The 25,292-nt window shown below is 40.3% G+C and overlaps 1 protein-coding gene across 1 annotated transcript; it reads left to right on the plus strand.

The window, feature by feature from the left end:
- The first annotated feature begins 861 nt into the window (after nucleotides 1-861).
- On the plus strand, nucleotides 862-24,233 carry NLRP3 (NLR family pyrin domain containing 3). The gene is made up of 9 exons (XM_042782806.1): nucleotides 862-1,144; nucleotides 4,669-4,779; nucleotides 5,274-7,032; nucleotides 10,234-10,404; nucleotides 13,533-13,703; nucleotides 14,434-14,604; nucleotides 21,649-21,819; nucleotides 22,312-22,482; nucleotides 24,134-24,233. Exons 1-9 carry the CDS (start codon nucleotides 862-864, stop codon nucleotides 24,231-24,233), a joined length of 3,108 nt encoding a protein of 1,035 aa, XP_042638740.1.
- The last annotated feature ends 1,059 nt before the right edge of the window (nucleotides 24,234-25,292 follow it).

Raw genomic sequence — 25,292 nt, forward strand, 5'->3', positions numbered from 1 at the left:
AAACTTTTCTTCCATGGCTGATGACATACTCTTGAATCAAGCCAACAGAATAACTTTCTGGTCAGTATCTGGTGGGGATAGTGGTGGTTCTGTGGTAGAATTCTTTGTTTACCATGGGGAAGGTCTGGGTTTGATTTCTCACCAGTGTACCTCAGGTGCTTTGTTGTTGTTGTTGTGTTTGCCATTGAGTCAGATCTGACTCATAGAGACCCCTCCTTGGGTTTCCGAGGTGGTATCACTATGGAAGTAGATTGCCCAACTTTCTCTCTAAGGAGTGGCTGGTGGGTTTGAATTGCCAGCCTTCTGGTTAGCAGTCAAATGCCTTAGGGACTATGCCACCAGAGCTCCCACCTCAGGTGTAGCCATCACCTAATGTAAGTGGAAGCTTGAGTGTTTCTATGATTTTTAACAGGTTTCAGCAGAGCTTCCAGACTAATACAGACTAGGAAGAAAGGCCTGACAATCTACTTTCAAAAATTAGCCAGTGAAAACCCTATGGGTTACAATGATTCAATCCCCAACTGATCATAGTGATAGCACAGGACCAGGAAGCATTTTGTTTTGTTGTGTATGAGGTTGCCGTGAGTTGCAGGCTGACTCAGCTGCAGTTAACAGTACAAGTATTTTAAAAACTAAAATCAAGGGATTTTAAAATTTATTATTATTAAATTTATTTATTTACTATTAAAGTCAAGTGATTTTTTTTTTCCTGCTGATTTTTCTAGATGTTTTGATGATTTGATTCTCTTTGGGACATGGTGTATACTTTTAAAAAAGACTTACTCCCCTTATCCATATACTGTTTCACTTCTCTATTTTCCAGCATCAACTTACATGCAAGGACACTGATCACAGCCACAGATGAGGATGGCAAGTGTGCGCTGCAAGCTGGCCTGTTACTTGGAGGACCTAGAGGACATAGACTTTAAAAAATTCAAAATGCACCTGGAAGATTATCCTCCTCAAAAGGGCTGCATCTCACTGCCCCGGGGCCTGACAGAAAAGGCAGACCACCTGGATCTAGTGACCCTGATGATTGATTTCAATGGGGAAAAGAAGTCATGGGCCATGGCCATATGGATTTTTGCTGCAATCAATAGGAGAGATCTTTATGAGAAAGCTAAGATGGATGAGCCAGAGTGGGGTGAGTAGAAGGAAGACAGCATGTTCTTTGAATCATTTCTCTTATTATCTTGGCTGTATATATCTTCTTTTTTCCTTTCATAGTACTGCTAAGACCAGATGGAGGAATACAATTTGTTTTTATCCTAAGTCTGTTAAAAACCCAGCTCAGATCTTATCTATGCCTAGGAACATATCCTCGTTAGTCCCACTTTATCAGAGAGATTCCTTTGCCTGGAATTCTATATCCAGATGGTGACATCACTGCTTCCATCCAGAGCCTACCTAGATTAAGTCAGCAAACTTGAGTCTGCTTCTGATGGTTCAGGGACCATTTTTTTACCTTCCAGAATGATATAGTTTGTGGCACAAAGTCTTTCCTGTGGCCACTATTTTTTGTGTTGGAATGATAAGAGAATTCTCTTAATCTTGTGCATATTATGGGGATGAGGTTTTCCCTTTTGACTTCATGTTCTAGCAAGAGAAAGACAAATGGAAGGTCCCAGAGGAAACTGGAAAACCACAAGGTTTTATTTGTTGAGTAGATGATGTTGGAAGGGTGGAATGAAAAGAATTGGTAAATGAGGAGAAGAAGGGAGACTTGGTTCAGTGGTGGAGGTGTAATGAAGGAGAATAATAATGTAGTAATAATGTAATGCAAGAGATAAAAATTCCTGGTGGAATGAGCGTGGAGTGCAGTTAGTGGGATATTATAAATAAACTAAGTACCATAATTATGGTTGTATGAGTGCTTATATACTGATATAACCAAAGTATAATTACAATAAGTTATGCAACTATGCTAAGCCATGTTCATGAGTTTTGTTGTTCATGCCTCACACGAACCCTGTGGACTAGGTGCTGTTTTAGTCATACTTCCAAATGATCAAAGTTAGCCTTGAAGAGGTTCTAGTTGCCATTCTGATCAGAGCCAAGCCCAGAATTCAAAGCCTTATGTGCTTCTTGCTGAACTCTGGCTCTTAACCACTATGGTATATTGGCCTCTCCATGGATAATATCTAATCCCCACTTTTTACCTCTCTGCCACTTCTGTTCTCACACCAACTACACATGGAGAACCTCTTCCTCTGACTCTAACCACTTGAAGTTGCACTATATCTCACAAATTAAAGGATATTGTTCTCCAGATTACCAAGTCTGCCAAGCTTGGGAGTCCACAAAGCTCCCCTTGCTTCAGATTTTCTGGCCACAAATTTGAAGATTCCCCTCAGATGCTAGCTGCAAGCTCAGAGTTTCCCATGCCCTGTCACTTCTGACCTGATGGTTCTCACTACTCCCTCAGGTCTCACAATTCACTGGAATGCTTCTGTAGAATGCAAAGAAAGTGCTATACTTACGAGTACAGTTTTATTATAGCATAAAGGATACAAATGAAGAGTCTGGAAGGGTTCCCAAAGTGGAACTCCAAAAAGGGAGTCATTACTCTCCCACATGCATTGCTATCTTTCACCAACAAGGAAGCCCATGGTGCTTCTGTGTCCAGAGCCTTTACTGGGGTTTCATTATGTAGGCACAATTGATTGGATCATCCCCCTTCCCCTGAGGAGTTTGATATCATGAGGTGGTCTTTCTCGCCTGGTCAGCCCCTACCTGATTAATCTCATTGGCACAAATACTCAGGTGTGCTCTGGAGGCCTAAAGATAATACAACCCAAACCAAACCAAACTCACTGCCATCAAATTTATTCTGACTCAGTGACCCCCACTGGGTTTCCAAGGTGGTAAGTCTTTACAGAAGTAGATTGCCCTATCTTCCTTCTATGAAGCAACTGATGGGTTTGAACCTCCAACCTTCTGATTTAACAGTCAAATGCCTTAGGTACTGCACCACCAGAGCTCCTATAGACAACAAAGGCACTTCAATTACTCTAGAAATGCCAACAGTTTAGAAGTAACTCTCAGGAACCAAGAGTAAAGACCAAATTCTTTGGGTACAGTTAATATAAATCCCAGAGCTTCCATCTCTGGGCTTAGAAGTGGAAGAATTACAACCAAAAGTTGGAAATATTTTTCTAGGCTTGGGTTAGGCTTTAGGCAAAAGTTAAGATTTGGTCTAGGTTTGAGATAATGTTTGGATTGTGCTTTGTTTCTAATAGTATTTGAATTTAGAATAAGTAGCACCTACCGGGAATCATTTACGTAGCTCTTAAGTCCCTGATCTATGATGACTTGTCCATACACTTGTGTCTAGGCCTTGTTCTGTCATGGCTAAATTTCTCCCCAAAGAGATCCTCATTTGGATGCAGTATTTAGTGACTATTTAGATCAGTGATTCTTAATCCTGGATGCCCTTTAGAATTTCCTGGGAGCCATTAAAAAGACAAAAATGGTGTCTGGGCTCCATCTGGGACTAATTGAAAAATAATTGCTGAGAATGTAGTCCTGGAATCTGTATTTTAAAAACTCCCCAGGTTAATCTAAAGCCAGTCAGAATTCTGCACCACTAAACTAGATATAAAGCAGGTAATTCTCACTCTTGAATTCTAGGATTCTCAGAAACCTTCACCCAAAGGTACAAGATGTGAGTAAGATGAAATGCAGTATCTTAGTGATATTGGAGTGCTTGAGGATGGCCTAAAAATCAGGATACTGGGCTGGGAGAGTGCCAAAGATGAGCATGGATAAAGAGAAACATTGCCTGCCTAACATGTTGATCAATTTTCAGGGCTGGGGAAGAGATTCTGGTACTAGGTATGATGAAGGTTATAATGTTCAGCAGGGGGGCAACCGTTACTGTTCTGAAATTAGGAATGCCTCTAAGTGGTTGAGTGGTTGTCAGGGGTAAATTACCCAATAAGCAAGGTAAGCACAGGCTTGTATGTGCTTACTTACTAACTGTACTGAACAATTTCACATGGGTTTCACCAAATCAATTTTTTTTCCTACAGATTAGTAATTAAGTACAAGTAACCCCGTGTTTACCTTGCTTATTTGGTATTGTGTCTCTGTCAGGGACTGTAAATTTGAAAAGAGGCTTTGATTCTGTAGGAAGGTGCTGTGGAGTTGGAAGAGAGACAGATGCCAGCCATACCTAGAAGCAGAATCTTTGATGTGGTAACAAATCTGGAATTGCTCACTACAGATTAGGAAGTAAGTATAAGCAAGCCCGTGTTTACCTTGCTTATTGACTAATCCCACCCTGCTGGACATTCTACTACACACCTGGCATCTGCAACTCTAAAGCCAAGTTTTCCGTTTGGGAGCTGTCCAGGGTAAGTGCCTTTAACCTATGCAAGTTCTAGGCTGTGTCTCACTTACATCCCATTAGTTAAGAGTGCAAAAGAGCCCTGGTGGTGTAGAATTTACAGCATGTAGCTGTAAACCAAAGGATTGGCAGGTCAAAACCAGCAGCCACTCTGTGGGAAAAAGCTGTGGCAATCTGCTTCAGTAAATTACAGCCTTGGAAACATTATCGGGCAGTTCCACTCTATCTTATAGGATTGGTATGAGTCAGAATTGTCTGGACAGCAATAGATGAGTTAGGAGTGCCAGTTTTTGACACTTTTTTTCCCCTTTTATATTCAGATAATGCACATGCTTCTCCACCAACTGTGATTTGGCAGGAAGAGAGCATTGGAGAGGAGTGGACGGGTTTACTGGGATATCTTTCCAGAATCTCTTTTTGTAAAAAAAAAGGTAAGTGATAAGGATGGTATTTCTAACTGGGTTTTGAGACGCATTACGGAAGGCATTGGGAAGCTGATTACATGCTCCTGCTCAATGAACCCTTCATGTTCATTGTGATGAAAACTACTCCTGTTTCAGGAAATCTGTTATCACTCAAAGAAACTGGATTCATGTCTGCATGATTTCTGCAGTCCCAGAACTGAGGAAATGTGGGTGCTTAGTGATTCTGGTTTTAGCAGACCTGGGCTGCAGACTATATAAGGAAATGAGATTCAAAAAAGTATTTTCTGATTGGTTTGCTTCTTTTCTGCTTAATTGTTTATGTGAAGAATTTGATACCAGAGGTTCTGGAACATTCTATACATAAGCAGCAGAGAGATGTTCCTCATATTTCTCAGTTGCAGTTGCCACTTGCTATTGATCACAGGCCCCTGTGTCTATTTCATCTCAAGTGGATGTGTAAGGAGCTTTCCCCAAAGTCTAACTTTCTGTCTTTGCCTTAGATTATTGTCAGACATACAGAAAACATATAAGAAGCAGATTCCAGTATATTGAAGACAGAAATGCACGTCTTGGTGAGAGCGTGAACCTCAACAAACGGTATACCCCACTACGTCTCGTCAAGGAGCACCCCAGCCAGAAGGAGAGGGAGCATGAGCTTCTGGCCATTGGCCAAACTGCAGCAAAGATAGGGGACAGCCCTTTGAGTTCCATCAAGATGGAACTTCTGTTTGATTCTAATGACGAAAACGCAGAGCCCATACACACGGTGGTGTTCCAGGGAGCGGCAGGCATTGGGAAAACAATACTGGCCAGGAAGATTATGTTGGACTGGGCATTAGGGAAACTTTACAAAGACAGGTTTGACTATTTATTCTTCATCCACTGTCGGGAAGTGAGCCTTATGACACGGAGGAGTCTGGCAGACCTGATTGTTAGCTGCTGCCCTGATCCAAACCCTCCCATATCCAAGATAGTGAGCAAGCCATCCAAGATCCTGTTCCTCATGGACGGCTTTGATGAACTACAGGGTGCCTTCGATGAGCACACAGGATCACTCTGTACAGACTGGCAGAAAGCAGAACGAGGAGACATTCTCCTGAGTAGCCTCATCAGAAAGAAGCTGCTTCCTGAGGCCTCCTTGCTCATCACCACGCGGCCAGTAGCCCTAGAGAAACTCCAACACTTACTGGACCATCCCCGCCACGTGGAAATCCTGGGTTTCTCAGAGGCCAAGAGGAAGGAATATTTCTTTAAGTATTTTTCAGATGAGCACCAAGCTAGGGAAGCCTTTAGGTTAATTCAGGAGAACGAGATCCTTTTCACTATGTGTTTTATCCCCCTGGTATGCTGGATTGTGTGCACTGGGCTAAAGCAGCAGATGGAGAGTGGCAAATCCCTTGCTCAGACCTCCAAGACAACCACTGCCGTGTACATCTTTTTCCTCTCAAGTTTATTGCAGCCCAGAGGAGGAACCCAGGAACGCCACCTCTCTGCCAACCTCCGAGGACTCTGCTCTTTAGCTGCCGATGGAATCTGGAACCAAAAAATCCTCTTTGAGGAGTATGACCTCAGGAATCATGGCCTTCAGAAGGCCGATGTGTCAGCTTTCCTAAGGATGAACCTCTTTCAGAAGGAAGTGGACTGTGAGAAGTTCTATAGTTTCATTCACATGACTTTCCAGGAGTTCTTTGCTGCCATGTACTACCTGCTGGAAGAGGAAGAAGAGAGGGAAAAGAGGAAGAAGCCACGGAGTTGTTTGAAACTTCCCATCCGAGATGTGACAGCCCTTCTTGAAAATTATGGGAAATTTGAAAAAGGGTATCTAATTTTTGTTGTTCGTTTCCTTTTTGGCCTTGTAAACCAGGAGAGAACCTCTTACTTGGAAAAAAAACTAAGTTGCAAAATCTCACAGCAAATCAGGCAGGAGTTACTCAAATGGATTGAAGCTAAAGCCAAGGCCAAGAAGCTACAGATCCAGCCCAGTCAGCTGGAATTGTTCTATTGCTTGTATGAGATGCAGGAGGAGGACTTTGTGCAAAGAGCCATGGACCATTTTCCCAAAATTGAGATCAACCTCTCCACTAGGATGGACCACGTAGTTACTTCTTTTTGCATTGAGAACTGTCGTCGTGTAGAATCACTTTCCCTGGGCTTTTTTCATAACTTGACCAAGGAGGAAGCAGAGGAGGAGGAGGAAGGTCGACACCTTCGTGTTGTCAATTGTGTCTCACCATGTTCCCATGCTGACCATTGTTACCAGTAAGGAAATTCAGGCAGGGGTAGATTATACTTCCTCTTTATAACCACCTTTTCCTCGGCACTTGCTCATTCTTCCCTATTCTTAACTGTCTTTCAAAGGCAATTGTCACTAAAACCAATAGCAGTTTCTGTCAAGTAGACTTTGACTCATGGCAACCCCATGTATGCTAGAGTAAAACTGTGTTCCATAGGATTTTCAATGCTGATTTTACACAAGGATGTCACCAGGCCTTTCTTTCAAGATGTGTCTGTGTGGACTCAAACTTCCAACGTTTCAGTTAGCAGCTGAGCGTACTAGCCCTTTGCACCATCTAGAGACTCCAGGCAACCACCACTACTACCTAATAATGCCACCACTACACACCTATTTCTACTATGCCCTTTCAATGGCTGAGATACACTGGTGGAGGTATGGTAGGTAGATAAATGGAAGGACAAAGAATCAGTGGAAACAATGAACAAATGTTTTGTGAATAACAATTCAGTACAAGGAATTGTTCTAGGTATTATGTGGGGGTATAGAAGTGTATAAAAAAGTTTCTAAATGTACATTTCTTTTAATCTACTTGGGTTCTAATGCATAATAGTAAAATAGCCATGACATTAACTGCTTAAGGGGCAGAACAGCGTGTCCCAGGAACACAGGAAAACAGAGCACCCTTTAAACTGGAGGCTGAGGGGGTTTCTCAGAGGTGGGAAGTTTAAGCCTGCTTTGAAGGATTGGTAGGGTGCAGATTTGTAGAGAAGAATGTGAAGGGAATTGTGGGCATGGCAACTAGTCTAAGCAAAGGTATGGAAATTTTCTGAGTGGGAAGGTGGCTTCATTGATGCAAAGGTAATGAGGTGAAATCAAGTGTTTTAATAGAGTTTCTAGACTGAGACTAGGAAGAAAGGCTTGGAGATCTACTTATAAAATTCAGCCAATCAAAACCCTATGGATCACAGTTGTCCAATATCCTTGTGTATAGGATTACCATGAGACAGGGGCTGACTAGATGGTAGTTAGCAACAAGAACAGAACTGGAAAGGTGAGACCACACCCTCTAGCCCCCATTTTGCTTTTTCCAGGCAGTTGCCAAAAGCACCCCCTTCAAGGTCTGTTGTATACAGACTTGCTAAGGTTTTGGAAGCCAGCCACCATGTCTATAAAATGAAATAATGGAGTTACCTGATTTCTGAAGTTCCTTTCAGGTTTGCCATTCAGTGACTCCTGGGTGGGGATTTCATAATTTCCTAGGGCTGCCATTAGAAAATTCCACAAAATTAGTGGCTTCAAAGAACAGAGATTTATTGTCCCACAGTTCTGGAGGCCAGAAGTCCAAATTCAGGGTGTTGGCAGGGCCATACTCTCTCTATCCACTGAGGGGAAGATCCTTCCTTGTCTCTTTCAGTTTTCCTAGTCCAGAGGGTCTCTTGGCTTTCCTTGGATTGTATACGTATCCTTACATGGTGTCTGTCTTACCCCTACATAAGACTCTCAATAACTATTCTCTCTTTCTATAAGACACCACTCAGATGAGATTAAGACTCACCCTACTCCAGTATGACTTCCTAAATTTACAGAAAAGAAAAACTCTATTTCCAAATAGGGTTACATTTATAGGTACCAAAAACCAAACCAAACTCACTGCCTTAGAGTCAGATCTGACTCATAGCAATCCTTCCTTGGGTTTCCGAGGCAATATCATTACAGAAGTAGATTGCCAATCTTCCTTCTGAGGAGTGGCTGCTGGGTTTGAATCACCAGCCTTCTGGTTAGCAGTCAAATGCCTTAGGCACTGTGCCACCAGAGCTCTTATTTATAGATACAGTGGTAAGGATTTCAAGATGTTATTTTGGGGGACTGCCCACAGTGGCTGGGGAGAGGTGGACCCTGTGTAAATGTATGGGTTTAACCTCTATATAAGACATGGAAAAATTTGACATAGAATAAATATTAAGAAAAAAGGGATGATACATCCTTCAACTGATAGATAACATTGAGTTTTCGGCTCTCAGCCTTGACACCACTACCAGGATGGCCTTTTTATTCATCATTCATTTGTCAGGGACCTCCCATTGGGACTTTGGCAATGGCTGAGACCCAAGTCCTGCTCATCAGAATTCCAGGCTGGTTGTGGAGATAATTGGGAAAAAAGTGAAGAGGGTAGAGGGTCATGTGCAATGATAAAGGCAATCACAGAGAGTACTGGAGGCACACAGGGCCAGCTGGGAAAGTATCTGACGTAGTCACACCTCAGTCCAATTCTGAGGGATAAGGAGTAAGTGCGGGGAATGGGAAGCCCAGAGAGCAGGAAGTGGGAAAGAAGGGTACCTTTTGACAATGACAAAGAGTTCAGAATGACTAGATAGAAGGCAGGAGAGAGAGAAAGAGGAAGAGGGAAGGGTGAAGGGAGAGAGATAAAGATAAGAAAGAGCAGAGAATAGAGAGGAAAGATGGAAGGAGAGAAAGGAAGCAGATAGGCTCATGAAGGAGCTTAAAGTGAGGCAGAGACAACAGAAAACCTGACCAAGTTCACTTAGCTATGAAAAAGGCTCTCAGGAATTCATACTCATAGCTCCTGATACAGAAACCCTATGCTCTTTTCTCTAGATGGCAGCTACATTTTTCTGAGGTAGACACTTGCCTTTATACATTCTAGAAAGTTGCAAGGACCAGATGGGTCCATTAGATGGGTCCATTGTTAGAAGTGCAGAATCTCAGACCTGACCCTGTACTTTCTGAGTCAGAATCTGCATTTCAACCACGGTCACATCAGCAATTCAAACATGGCTCCCCAGTGGAATCACTTAGGAGTTTAAGAGTCCCCCCCCCCCTTTGGGTGAGGCCTGCATCTTGAGAATTTTGAGAGCACTTCTATGTAAAAAAACTCTTTGGGACCATAGCATAGAGTCTCCACACCCATGGAAAGGATGCCACTGGTGAGCAACAGAGAAGAAAACCCAAGGGAGCAGAAGACACTCACAGTCAAGCAAAGTCACAGGCGCGCTTTTTTGTGCCACAAATTATGGGGTATTTGTTTTACCAAGGTTCCCTAAGGTCCTTTCCACTTCTAGATGAATGCTGGTTAGTTCTATGACTCATTTCTTAATCCCTGGGCAGTTTTCTCTGAATTGGTGCCAACTGATCCTGGCCCCTACCTTCAATTTGGTATTGTGAGAGACTGATGTTTTTCTCCTCTTCTACCTTCCCATTTCTAGTTTGGTGAACTGCTACCCCACTTCCAGCTTTTGCAGGGGCCTTTTCTCAGTCCTGGGCACTAACCCAAGCCTTACTGAATTGGACCTCAGTGACAATACTCTGGGAGACCCAGGAATGAGAGTGTTGTGTGAAACACTCCAGCATCCTCACTGTAACATTCGGAGATTGTGGTAAGTCTGTGTGTGTGTGTGTGTGTGTGTGTGTGCATGCTGTCATGCACTTGTGCACACATGCATGTGGCCATGAGTGAGTGAAGAGGGCCTAGAGAAAAGTCTTAGGGACATGGTAAGTGGGAAGGCAAAATGGTTTGGAGGCTAGTTTTTTGGAAAGTTTTAGATGGAGAAGAATGAAGGAGAACCAAAAGGAAATATTTTCTTGTAGTACAACAAGGCATTCTAATACTAAGGAGCTCTGGGGGCATAGTGCCTATATGTAGTACAACCTTTAATTCTTCATTGGTCATGTGATGAGAATCAGAAAGCTTCATCACATATAACAATAATTACTGGGCTGGAAACAATCAAAATACTGTGTATGAGTTTAGTTATCGCAGGAAATTTCCTATAGATTTATTAATATGATGCTCCCTCTTGGTCCAGACTGAGTTGATATGAGTTGAACTTGCAGATGCTTGGGCCATACTTCCATCCCTCTTCAATCACATTGTCTGTAGTGCATGCAGGCATTTACATTTTGATGAGCTACATAGTCAGTATTAAAGTCCATCGCTCTTGATGGTTTTATGCCTCTTTCTGTATTTCCTCATACCATCTCATCACCAAGTCTTATCAATTTTACCTACTAAAAAATTGTTTACTTTCCTCAATTCTACTCCACCAGCCCAGGTCAAACTACAACTATGATGTCCTTGGACAATTGCAATGACTTTCTATATTACCAGCTAACTGAGGGCAGAATTTGTGTTTATTTTGCCATTGTCTCTGCACCATTATGGCAAGTGTTGTAGCACATATTAGAACTTAAAAATACTACTGAAATAACAGTGACTGTATGATCTCCCTGAGTCCACTTCTCTCCACCCCTCCACACAAATCCATTCTCTACAGAGAAGTTAGAGGATTGTTTAAAAAAATTGATTAAGCCATTACCTTGCTTAAGTGTCTTCTTTTTATTTATTTGATAAATTACAAATCCTCCCTTGTTTTTAAAGCTCTGGCTGTTTCATTAAACATGACTGATAATAAGATGTTTTGTGGATAAGCAGAGATCTGTTTGTCCATATGTTTGTAGTTGGTAGTAGGATGGGGGAGAGAGTGAGGTGACAGGCTCTAAAACCAAAAACAAAACCAGACTCACTGCCACCAAATCGATTCCAACTCATAGGATTTCCATTGGGTTTCTGAGGTGGTAAATCTTTAAGGAAGTAGATTGCTCCATCTTCCTTCCATGGAGCAGCTGGCGGGCTTGAACTGCCAGCCTTCTGGTTAGCAGTCAAATGCCTTAGGCACTATGCCACCCAAACAGGCTCTCCAGGACATATGAAATAATGTCTTGGAAAGGAGATGGAAAGTTGTCCTTGCCCAATGGTAGGGGGCACATTGGTGGTGGTGTGTTGTTGTTGTTGTTGGTGTTCATGTGGTTGTAAAACAAATCAGGAAATAAAGTTTCTTTCTCCTTCAGATGGAGAGCTGGGATTAAATCATCAAACAGAACTATGGAGTACAAAGTTGGTGAAGAAAAGAAGTAGAGGGGAGCAACCCTAGACAGAACAGCACCCAGCTGAGGGCACTTCACTGTTAGTAATTGGAATTGAGAATGCATGTGGAAAGGAGGTGGAACCCATAGGTTTACCACCTTTTCCATTTACAAAAAAGAACGTGACATTTAACCATAGAAGAATTTCTGAGTTTATCTCTGAGTGTCTGTCAGTAGTTCTGTCAGTTAGTGTTAGTTATGGGAAAGGCCTTATACTAAGGAGCTCTGGTGGCATAGTGCCTAACACAGTTGACTGCTAACCAGAAGGCTAGTGGTTCAAACCCACCAACCACTCCTTAGAAGGAAGATTGGGCAAGGTGCAAAAGTAATTATGCCTGTCTTTAAAGTTCTTACTACATAGCTGAGAAAACAAGGTTCATTACAATTGGCTAGATATTATGGCACATAACAACAACAACAGATATTATTTACTCATTGGAGCTCACAGGCTGGTGCTTAGTAGTTATGGTATCAGGCTATGAGCTAATGAGTCTGAGAGCTAAATTCCCAGGACGTATTCAGTAGTTCTTTGATAATACTATAAATCACTTAACAGTGTGTTATAATTTTCTCTTTGCAATGTGCTAAAACAAAGGTCCTGGTCAAGGGGCAAGGTTGTGGTCACTGCTTGGTCACAGCCAGCTACCCAGAGAGACTGAGTAGTTGAACCTGCGGGATTGGGACAATAGTCGCAGGGGATATCAAGCTCAATTGGCATAACATACTATATAAAACATTGATCCACCTCCTACTTTGGTGAGTAGCGACTGGGATCTTAAAAGCTAGCAAGTTGCCATCTAGATGCAACGATGGGTCTCTCCTCATCCAGAGCAAAGAAGAGTGAAGAAAACCAAAATTCATTGGAAACAATTAGTCCTAGTGACTGGTACACCACCTGATCTGCAGCCTGTAAAACTATGAGACCAGAAAAACTAGATGGTGCCTGGCTACCACTGTCATCCACTTGGAAGGGAATCTATGTAGGAGATCCTTGATGGAGAGGGAGAACAATGTGGAACAAAACTCAAAATCATTTGGAGAAAAAAAAAAAAGGTGGGGACCAGGTTTGCTGGTCTGATAGAGCCTGGTGGAACCACTGAGACTATGGCCCCTAGCTGCCCTTCAGGTCTGGAATTGAACCCACACCTGTGGTTTCCAGCCAAACAAAAGACAGGCATATGAGTTAAACATTTACCTCAAGTAGATACACTCCTTGGAGAGAACAATCATGGGAGAAAGAAGGGCCGATTATGCACAGGGAGACAGCTCAGGGGGCAGGAGTGTATGGAGGGATGGACACTGGGAAGAGGTAACTATGGGGAGGAAGTGGGAGAGGAGCTGTTGCATTGTGGTAAACTGTGGTCAATGACATGAGACAAAGTATATGTGAACTGCTGTATGGAAAGTGAATTTGCTCTGTAAATCTTCACCCAAATCACAATTAAAAAAAAAAAGAGGAAAAAAAAAAAGGAAAGAAAGAAAATAAAACAAAAGTCCTGGTGCTGAAATCAAGCTTACAGTGTCAGGCAGTTTTATAGAAGACCATGTTGTGATTCTTTCTTTTTCTGTTTTTTGCGTGAAGGTTAGGGCGATGTGGTCTTTCTCATCACTGTTGCCTGGACATCTCCTCAGTCCTGAGCAACAACCAGAAGCTGGTGGAACTGGATCTGAGCAACAATGCCCTAGGAGATGCTGGGGTCAGACATCTGTGTGTGGGACTGAGGCATTTATTCTGCAATCTGAAAAAGCTCTGGTGAGTCTGAACTAATTACTGTTATGAAAGGTAAGACCATAGCTTTCATGAAGCACAAGGAGCTAGAGTTTTAGTGTAAGAATGGCTTTGGCTGATAGAAGAGTTACTGTGTTTATCTCTGAGTGTCTGTCAGTAATTCTGTCAATTAGTGTTTATTATGGGAAAGGCCTTATACTAAGGAGCTCTGGTGGCATAGTGCCTAAGGCATTTGACTGCTAAACAGAAGGCTGGTGGTTCAAACCCACCAGCCAGTCATTAGAAGGAAGATTGGGCAAGGTGCAAAAGTAATTACGCCTGTCTTTAACGTTCTTACTGCCTAGCTGAGAAAATAAAACCAGTACAATGCATTACTTTATACTAGTTTTGGAACTTCATGACAAATGCAGCCCAAAGTCTGCACCCCAGTAGGAAACATTGGGCTAAAGCAATGTGGGCATTTAATATTATGTAAAGCCCTTTACTGAACACTTCTGGGAGATGTGAATTTTTAAGAAGCAAAGAAGATGCTTAAAAATGGTAGGGATCTGGGGGGATCTGTGTAAGTTTAGGATGAACTGGGAAAAATGTTACTTACTGCATAAAAAAGGAATCAAAAGTTAATATAGAACTTGGATCCACTCCTATCCCATGTATGGACTAGATAGAGACAGAACAGGTTTAAGCCTCTTTGGTGCAAAGTGAAAAGTGAGGAGAGAGATGTGATTGTGACACTCTACCATATCTGTGGAAGGCTGGTCAGCTGCTGTCTCACATCAGATTGCTGTCAGGATCTTGCCTCAGTCTTGAGCACCAACCAGTCCCTGACCAGACTCTACGTTGGGGAAAATTCCCTGGGAGACACAGGAGTTGGAATTTTATGTGAAAAAGTAAAGCATCCACAATGTAACCTGCAGAAATTGGGGTAAGTCTTCTTGAGCATCTTAGCGGAAGGGCAACTTCTCTTCGTTATTTGGAAACTATGGATGAGGGTTACGTCTAATCATATGAAGTTGAGGGTGGATAAAGGAGGGAACACTATTTGAAGGAGTTCAAAGCTCTTTATTAATATAATATATGAATAAGATAATTTGGGGTCCCAGGGTGATGCTAACCCAAAGGTTAAAAGTTCAAGTCCCTGCAAAGACTCCTCAGAAGAAAAGGCCAGTGATCTACTTCTGAAAAATCAGCCATTGAATATCCTATGGAGCACAGTTCTACACATGGGGTCACAATGAGTTGGAGTCAACTTGACAGATACAGCTGGCAGTAGAATAAGATATTTAGGATTATGGGTTGAGAGAGTCTTAAGTTGGAAAAAACCTTAGAGGTTGTAGCCTAATTGAATGAAAAATGAATGAATAAGTGAAAAACTTCCTTCTAACACATTCCTGTGGATAGGCACTCATCTTATGTGTGAACTATAAACTATACAGACCAAATATGTGTGGTCTCTATAGTAGGAGAGAGCTTTAACTGGAAGAGATTTTTACATTTAGGCAGCATCCCATCTTCTACCTGTGCATCAGTCCTTGTTCTGCTCCCTGGTGCTTCACTGGATGACTCAGATCTTAATACCATAGAGACAACACTCACACTCTGGCTCTTCTTATCTCTTGTGCAAATGGTTTTAAGTCCTCAATATCATGTAGGTTAGAAACTTTTCCAATTTATTCATGCTATCCTAGATTAAAACTAGTTTGTTAACATTCTACTTTAAAACTGCCCAGAACTGAATCTAGTATTCCTAAACATGCCTGGTGGAAATTTTATTTTCTTTGATAGGATATCATATTTTTACTAGAAAAGCCTCTAGTTTCTATATGCTTTTAGCTGTCACGTCAGTTTATCAGTTCTTATTGAACTTCTTGTTGTTTTTTGTTGCCATTGAGTGAGCTCTGACTCATGATGACCCTCAGCATAACAGAATGAAGTGTTGCCTGGTCCTGTGTCATCTTCATGATTGTTAACAATTTTGAGCATACTATTGTGACTATTGTGTCAATCCAGCACATTGAGGACTTCTCTCACTTTTACTGACTCTCTGCTTCAATAGACATGATATCCTTTTCTAGTGATTGGCCCTTCCTGATCATGTGTCCAAAGTAAGTGAGTTGAAATCTCACCATCCTTGCATCTGTGAAACATTCTGGTTGTATTTCTTCTAAGACTGATTTATTTGTTCTTCTGGAAGTCCATAATATATTCACTACTCTACTCTTGACCAATGTTACTGGATCAAATGCACCTTGGTTATCAAAGTGACATCTTTGTTTTTTAAAAGTTTAAAAAAGGTTTTTGCAACACATTTTCCAAATTCAATATGTTGCTTGAACTCTTTACTGCTGCTTCCATGGACATTGATTGTTGATCCACTTTAAGAAAATAATTGACAATTTAAATTTTGCTTCCATTTATCATTAGTAAATAATAATAATAAACACTAATGAAACATTGAATATGTATCACATGTGTTCCATATTCTTTACATAAGTTATATCAGTTGGCTTCATAAAAACCCTGCAAACTAGGTATTGTTCCCAATTTACAGAAGAGAAAAAAAAATGCTAATGAAGCTTAAAACCTTTCCCCCAAGGACATCCAGATGCAGACAACCTTGTGTGGTACTGGCCACTCCCTTAATCTCTGGTGCATTGCCTTATGAGTTATTGCTAGTGCACTCTAGCCAGGTCTTCTATATCTAGTTCTCTTTTATCCAAGTGTGGTACCTCACATTTAGCCCTGTTAAATTTCATCTTATCTTCCCTTCAATACATTGTCAATATATTTCAAATCTTGATTCTTTCAATTTTATCTCTGAATACAATAAACAAACTGTATATGTTCAGATTCAATTATTAATATCAACCAGATCAGAATTAAAGATAAAATACACCAGGAAGAGTGTTTCCTGAGGAATAATCCATTACTGTGTAACTACCAGTCTTTATATGCTCAAAGAGCTCTGATATTTCCTTGAACTTGTCCCATGAGTCATCAAAAGATATCACTATATCTCTTACCACATACAATTTCTAGAACAAGTTTATATTCAATGCCTCCATTTCTTCATAATCTATTATTACGTTCCCTCAGCAAGTTCACTTCTGCTACAAATTCAAGATATGAATTTGTCCTATTACTTGCTAGCCTGTATTATCTGTGAGGGGTCTGTTGTGGGTGCTGAAAGGTGCAGTGAGTAAAACTGACCAAGACACCCTTTTCAGCAATATTCTTACAGAGAGTGACAGACAATAGACAATAGACAAACAAACAAATATGTAACTATCTATTACCAGAAAAACCAAAGTGACAGAGCAAGCTGCTACTCTGGCCAGTGGTCAGAAAATGCCTCCTGTACAGGTGACACTTGTGTAGGTACTAAGTTAAGTGAGGGCCTGTTCCATGAAGGAGCTAAGGGGAAAGCACTCCAGGCAGAAGGAACAGAAGTGAAGAAGGCATAGATTTTCTTAGTTGACCCTCTTTCCTGAGGGTACTCAGTGATCCTGTTCAACTTCTGAAGATCTTTCTTAGTCCTTACTTTATTTGATATCTGTTGCCTGTTACTCAAAGAGCTCTGGTGGCTCATTGCCTAAGACATTTGACTGCTGACCAGAAGAATGGTGGTTCAAACCACCATCCTCTCCATGGAAGGAAGAAGGGGGAATCTACTTCCATAAAGACTTACCTCTTTAGAAACACAGTGGGGGTCACTGTGAGTCAGAATTGACTCAATGGTGGTGTTTTGTTTTGTCTGTAGTTCTGTTTATCACTTCCTCCTTGAAAGCCTTTTCCTCTCTTTCCACCCAGTTTTTCCTCATAATTTTCTATCTTCCCCTTCTCCAGATTCTGTGCTGACGTCTCTTGCTGTGGGCTGAGGATTTCACCACTGGCTTCCTTGATTTCCAAATGTTTCCATACTGCCTGGAATCTCTCATATGTCCCTTAGCTTCAGCAAAAGCCTATACACAGATAGATCTATAAGCAAATCTCAAACCTAGACCTGCTGGGTCTTTATTAAAAAAGTATCACTAAAATATCAAATAATACAGATATATAAAGTGTAAAGTGAAAAAAAAAACCACTTCTTGATACACTTTTGAGAGAACCATTTTAAACAGTTTAATAAGCAAACTTTCAGACATTTTGTTATACATGCATATCCATTCATACATTGTCTGTCTGTCAACCCTCCCTTCTATCTTCATATACTGTTTGTCAAACATGGAACCAAACATGGAATCATAGCATAAATTCTTTCCTATGATTTGCTCTTTACATTTATCATGGATACATTTTCATGCTGATATATACAGATTTTCCAGATCTATATCAAACAGTGTTTTACTGCTATTCATAAGAAAACAAAAGTTCATTAGAAAGACAGGAAAGGAAGAAAAGACCAAAACAGATGTCAGAAGAGATTACAATACTTGCTCTTGAACAGAGGGTAGCTAAAGCTAATGAAAGAAATGTGAGAGCTGAATAGAAGATTTCAAAGGGCAGCTCAGAAGACAAAACAAATTATTATAATAGAATGTGCAAAGACCTGGATTTAGAAAACTGAAAGTGACAAACATGCTCAGCATTTCTCAAGTTGAAAGAACTGAAGAAAAAATTAAGCCTTGAGTTGTAAGACTGAAGGATTGTATGGGCAAAATAATAGAAAGATTAAGGAAGCATCCAAAGGATATGGAAGGATTACACAGAGTCACTGTACCCAATAAATGTGTTAACATTCATCCATTTCAGAAGGTAGTTTATTATCAAGAATCAACAGTACTAAAGGAAGAAGTCCAAGCTGTGCTGAAGGCATTGGTGAAAAACAAGGTTTCAGGAATTGACTGAATATCCATTCAGATGTTTTGACAAATGATGCAGTGCTGGAAGTGCTCACTCATTTATGGCAAGAAATTTGGAAGACAGCTGCCTGGCCAACTGGCTGGAAGAGATCCATATTTGTGCACACTGAAAAGAAAGGTAATCAAACAGAATGCAGAAATTATTGAACAATATCATTAATACCACACACAACTAAAATTATGCTGAAGATAATTAAAAAATGTTGCAGCAGTATATTGACAGGGCACTGCCAGAAATCCAAGCTGGATTCAGAAAAGAATATGGAAGGAGGGATATCATTGCTTTGTCATATTGATCTTGGCTGAAAGCAATGAATATCAGAAAGATATTTACCTGTGTTTTATTGACAATGCAAAGACATTTGACTCTGTGGATCATAACAGATTATGGATAACATTGCAAAGAGTGGAAATTCCAGAACCCTTAATTGTGCTCATGAGGAACCTATATATAGACCAAGAGGCAGTTGTTCACACAGAGCAAGGGGGTACTGCATGCTTTAAAACTGGGAAAGGTGTGTGTCAGGGTTGTATCTTTTCACCATACTTAGATACTTATTCAATCTGTATGTTGAGCAAATAATTTGAGAAGCTGGTATATATGACGAATGCAGCATCAGGATTGGAGGAAAACTGATCAACAACCTGTGATATGCAGATGACACAACCTTCCTTGCTGAAACTTAAGAGAACTTGAACATTTACTGATGAAGATCAAGGAATACAGCAGTATGGATTACAATTCAACATAAAGAAAACAAAAATCCTCACAAGTGGACCAGTAAGCAGCATCACAATAAATGTAGAGAAGATTGAAGTTGTCAAAGATTTCATATTACTTGGTTCCACAATAAACACCAATGGAAGCAGCAGTCAAGAAATCAGATGAAGTATTGCACTGGGCAAATCCGCTGCAAGAGACCTCTTTAAACAATGATGGGTCTTTCCTAGTCCAGAACAAAGAAGAATGAAGAAAACCCCAAACTCATGGAAACAATCAGTCCAAGGGACTGGTAGACCATACAATCCTTAGCTTATACGACCATGAGAACAGAAGAACTAGATGGTGCCCAGCTACTACTGTCAATCACTTGGAGGGGGATCTGTGCAGGAGATCCTGGATAGAGTGGGAGAACAATTTGGAGCAAAACTCAAAATCATAAACAAAAGACCAGGTTTGCTGGTCTGATAGAGCCTGGTGAGACACCTAAGACTATGGCCCCTAGCCACCCTTCATGTCTGGAATTGAACTCAGTGCTGTGGCTTCCAGCTGAACAACAGACAGGCATATGGAGTGAAAATTTACATCAAGTAGACATTACCTGGAGTGATCAATCATGGGGGAATAGAAGGACAGTGTTTTCACAGGGGGACAACTCAAGGAGTAGGAGTGCATAGAAGGGAAGAACACTGGGAAGAGGTAACTACAGGGAGGAAGTGGAAAGAGAGCTGTTGCATTGTGGGGAATTGCAGTCAATTTCATGAGATGAACTGCTGTATGGAAAATGAATCCACTCTGGAAGCTTTCATTCAAATCACACACACACATAAAAAAGACCTCTTTAAAGCATTAAAGAGTAAAGATGTCACTTTGAAGAATCAGGTGCACCTGACCCAGGCCATGACATTTTCAATAGCTTCATATGCATGTGAAAGCTGGACAACTAATAAGAAAGACCAAATAATTGATACCTTATATATTGTGGCGTTGGTGAAGAGTATTGAAAATGCCATGGATTGCCAGAAGAAGGAACAAATCTGTCTTGGAAGAAGTAAGGCTGGAATGCCCCTTAGAAGCAAGAATGGCCAGAATTTGTCTCTTATACTGTGGTCCTGTCCAAAGAGACTAGTCCCTGGAGAAGGATATCATGCTTGGTAAAATAGAGGGTCAGTGAAAAAGGGGAAGACTGTCGATGAGATGGATTGACACAGTGGCTGTAATGAGGGACTCAAGTATAGCAAATATTGTGAGAGTGGTGCAGGACCGAGCACTGTTTCAGTCTGTTGTCCATGAGGTTACAATGAGTCGGCACCAATTTGATGGCATCTAACAACAGCAACACATACGTAGAGTTATGTTATTGTATGCACCACAAATTATATAGCCATTCGTCAAATGATGAACTTTTGGGTGCAGTGAGCATCCCTGTTTATACAATTTTATGCATGTGTGAATATGATATCTATGAGTGAAATTAGTGATTCAAAACTTTTAAGCATGTTATATTTTGTTAGATATAACCAAATTTTATTTTATTTTATTTCCCTTTTCTCTGGCTGCATATTGTAATTGCTCCTCCTTCCCCTGAATATTACACAAGTGTCACAAACGAAGCATTTCCAGCATTGGTTTAATCATTATAATACACTCAGCCACCCCCGTCCTTTGACTTGCTTCTGCCCTCTCCTTCCCGCCTTATTCAATAATGGAACTTTCCAGAAGGCTGCCTAGCAGTAACCAGACAGCAATTCTAAATTCCTTATTCTTGTTACTTTCAGTTCCTTCCACTTCACATTTATCTTACTTAGCACCAGCAGAATATCCCTAAACTGCAAATTTGATGGAATTTGAGCCTTTGTTCAAAAACTTTCTAAAGTTCTTTGAAGTCAGAGACTTCATACCTTAGCTCAGCACACAAAGATCTCCCTAACCCAGCCCCAGATTGGCCCTCCTGCCCTTGTTCCTACTATACCCTCCACTCCATTTTTATTCATCTAGAGTTAGTCTTTATTTATAAGAACCCAGTCTTCTCTTTCATCCTTTATCACCTTTCTCCATGATATGCCTGATCTTTGACTTTGAGAAAAAGACATGATTTCATGAACCTCAGATTCCTAATCCATAAGAGGTATATGATAGTTATAACTGTGTTGCTTAACTGCTCAAGATGAGATGAGAATAAAATGAGACACAACTTGGAGCATTGGGCACACTACTTCCATAGTGATACTGCCTCAGAAACCCAAGGAGGGGTCGCTATGACTCAGATCTGACTACTGGTTATGGTTAACCTGGAGTGTCTTTCTGGAAGAAATAGTTGTAGAAGTAACTGTGTTGTTAGGGAAGACTGGATATCGAGGATTCTTCTTTTTCACCATCCTGACAGATTGGTGAATTCTGGCCTTACGTCAGTTTGTTGTTCAGCTCTGTCCTTGGCACTCAGCACTAACCAGAACCTCAGGCACCTTTACCTAAGGGACAATGCTCTTGGAGATGAAGGGATCAAGCTACTCTGTGAGGGACTCATGAATCCCAACTGCAAACTTCAGATGTTGGAGTAAGTTCCTTGGCTTACTGGGTGTATGTGGTAGCTGAGGGTGGAGGGAAATTTGGGGAGAATGGAAGATATAACCTATATTTGAGTAGTGATGATATCGTTCAAATGTTTGGCTTATTACAGGATCATGGGACTAGGAGAAATTCTACTTCTAGATGGTGTAAAGATAGAGAGTGAAGTTTTTCACATCATACTCCTGTCTAATACAAAAGAGTGGGGGCAGTATGAGATTTGTGTTTTAGGAAAATTTTGGGGAATATGCAGATTTTGAGGAAAATCAATTCACAAATTATGGTTACTAATTTGATATACACAATTCAATAGACTTGAAAAAAATAGTCCCAGATAAAAACAAGAAAAATAATCATTGATATATAAAGTTGTCCCACAAATTATGTACTATTTGTGTTCTAAACGTTACAAGGTAAAATCTGGAAGACCTGGGAGAAGAAGAGTTAAGGGGATGTTTTCCTTAAATCACTTTTCTTGCAGATTAGAAAATTGCAGTCTCACTTCACATTGCTGCTGGGATCTATCCACACTTCTGACCTGTAACCAAAGCCTGCGAGAGCTGAGTCTGGGCAGCAATGACCTAGGTGATCTGGGTGTCATGCTTCTCTGCGAAGTGCTCAAACAGCAAAGCTGCCTTCTGAATAACCTGCAGTAAGTGTGCTTTGGAAATATTTGTGCAGTGGGGTTCAGAGTTCTAAGGAAAAGTGACAAGTTACCAAAGACTGGAAGGACTCTGGCTTCATTTTCCATCAGAGTTAGGTTATACCCTGGACAGGGAGTGCAGACTTTTTTTTATTTTTTTTGGTAGTTGTTGTTGTTGTTATGTGCTGTCGAGTTAAACCCGACTCATAGTGACCCCTCCTTGGGTTTCTGAGGCAGTATCACTACGGAGGTAGGATTGCCCAACCTTCCTTCAGGAGGAGTGGCTGGTGGGTTTGAACCACCAGCTGTCTGGTTAGCAGGCAAGTGTCTTAGCCACCATGCTACCAGAGCTCCTAGAACTTTTTTGGTAGGGAACATGAATCATAAAACTAAACTAAACCCAACCCACTGCCATTGAGTTGATTCTGGCTCATAACAACACTATGCAACAGAGTAGAACCACCCCACAGGGGGTTTCTAAGGCTGTAAATCTTTACAGAAGCAGACTGCCTCATCTTTCTCCCATTCAGTGGCTGGTGGGTTCAAACTGCTGATCTTTTGGTTAGCAGAGGAATGCTTTAACCAGTGCCCCTCTTGAGCTCCTTACATGCATTATATTTAACTCCTTCCAGGTATCTATAATAACCAAAGTTCAGTTGGGTATGAAGACTTCCCATCCATGTTTCCCAAAGAAACAGCAGTCCTAACAAAACTGGCCAAGTAGGGTAAGATTTCCATGCAGGGGATTGTACTTTGTAGAACTAAACAAGTCTACAATTCATTCCAAATGAAAAGGTCTTGCATAGAGCAAGTGTTTTTGGTCATATTTCTGAGGTTTTCTAAGTGGAGAAAGAGTGCTCTAGGAACATTAAAATGAGAAATTTCATAAAATGTAGCCTGTCTGCAGTCATCAACAATATTGCCAATGTACTCACGACCTTTCTGTTAAGGCTATTTCATTAGTCTCTGTCAGCCCAAGCAATCAGCCAAATCAAGATTGTTAGACACATACAGAACAAATAACCTGACTTTTTTGGTAGTTAAGTTTCAAGGCAAATTTAATACATTTTAATTTAAGAGAAGAAACAAGAATGTACACCAAAGAAGATGTAGGAGGCATATCACCTGATTACAATGTATGGACTTTATATAGCCCTTGATTAAATGAACATTATGTAAAAAAGTTGCAAGAAAATCAAGGAAATTTAAACATTGACTGGATATATGATCAAATTAAGGAATTAAGGTTAACTTTTTTGGGCATGATGATGGCTTTATAGCATGTTTAAAAAAGCCCTCTTGAGTCAGTGTAACAGTGAAATATTTACAGATGTATGACGTGTCTTTAAAATAATCCATTGGTTGGAGGGGTGAGTGGGGCATAAATGAAAAAGATTGGCCATAAGTTGTTAATGTTGACATTGGATAATGCGCACATGCAAAATTTACTATATTATTCTTTATACTTTTACATACACTTTAAATTTTGCAAAATTTAGGGTTAAAAAATAATATAAATTATATCATGCATGTAGCATAGAATTTCACAGCTTAGAAGTTTATGAAGTTAGGGGAAGTGAGAAGAGATTTTTGAAGTCAAAAACTCTATAGAGATTTTCTTTGAAGAGTACAACCCAAGGTTTTCTATTTACTTTTACAGGTTGTGTAACATGTATTTCAATTATGAGACAAAATATGCATTGGAAACACTTCAAGAAGAAAAGCCTGAGTTGACAATTGTCTTTGAGCCTTCTTGGTAGTGATGGAAGAAGGGCTGCCAGGCATCATGTTCTATAGTACTCATGTTCCACATGCACAGAAGTGGGAATGAACGTTCCTCCAACCAACGTCAAGACCACTGCTCTGCAGTTCTGGCCTAGAGTCAGAGTGAATACTTGCTGATGGTGGCTTTATGTAGGGAATCTAAGCATCTTCTTTATTCTTGGATTGAAGACACCATGGCAAGAAAATAGTTAAGATCATATTGTTCTAATCATAGTGCCTCAGTTAGAGGATATTTTGCCTTGGTGGAGTTGTGTAATTAACTTATTCAATAGCACGTTTTCTTCTCCTCTTTTCATTCTCTCTAGTGTTCCTTTCCCTTCTTCTGTTTACTTTTTTTGATATTATTCCTACCCTCTTTCTCTTAAAGCATAGTATAGAATGAGATAATTATGTATTATGTTGCAATTTTGTAGCAGCATCTTATTTATTTTCAACTTTTGTAACATTAATATTTTCTAATAAAATAATTTGTGTCTATTGTAGCTAGTTGGAAATTAAAAAAAATATAAAAAACTTTTTTTGTATTTATTGAGTGTAATTGTTTTCTTTCCTTAATTTTAAAAGATTATGACAAAGACTCTTAATTTGTTTAAACTACTAAATATAAATTAATTGATTCATATGGTTTTTAAATTTCTTTTAAAAAGTACCTTCACTCTAATTCTGATGATTAGAATTTCAGTTCTGGTAGAATGGAAAGAATGCAGGGTTTTAGTGTACTAAATAGAGTATTATATTGAAAATGTCTTCTGCCTTTAATAGGTAAGAGTTTATTTTGAGATTTATTTCATCCTAAAACAGTTCATCTACAACACTTTACTTAGCATTAGTCATTAATTAATAAATACTGATCAGTCATTTCTCTTTGCATGGGAAAATTCCTGAACCACATGGAATTTCTTGTAATGGAAATATTATTTGCTCTGCAAAATGAGGCCATCCAAACTCTGCTACTCAAAATGTAGCTTATGAACTGTGGATAAGAAGCTTGTGAAAGAATGTAATTCAGTCACTTTACTAAGCACACTTTTTTA

Source organism: Orycteropus afer, unplaced genomic scaffold, assembly GCF_000298275.1.
Source record: "Orycteropus afer afer isolate SDZICR_OR568_19922 unplaced genomic scaffold, OryAfe1.0 scaffold00474, whole genome shotgun sequence".
In the NCBI taxonomy this organism is placed as follows: domain Eukaryota; kingdom Metazoa; phylum Chordata; class Mammalia; order Tubulidentata; family Orycteropodidae; genus Orycteropus; species Orycteropus afer.

Coding starts and splice junctions, on each gene's coding strand:
- NLRP3 (XM_042782806.1), top strand. CDS start 862: ATGAGGATGGCAAGTGTGCGCTGCAAGCTGGCCTGTTACTTGGAGGAC. Junction 4,780..5,273: donor CTCTTTTTGTAAAAAAAAAG/GTAAGTGATAAG, acceptor TCTTTGCCTTAG/ATTATTGTCAGACATACAGA. Junction 14,605..21,648: donor TGTAACCTGCAGAAATTGGG/GTAAGTCTTCTT, acceptor CCATCCTGACAG/ATTGGTGAATTCTGGCCTTA.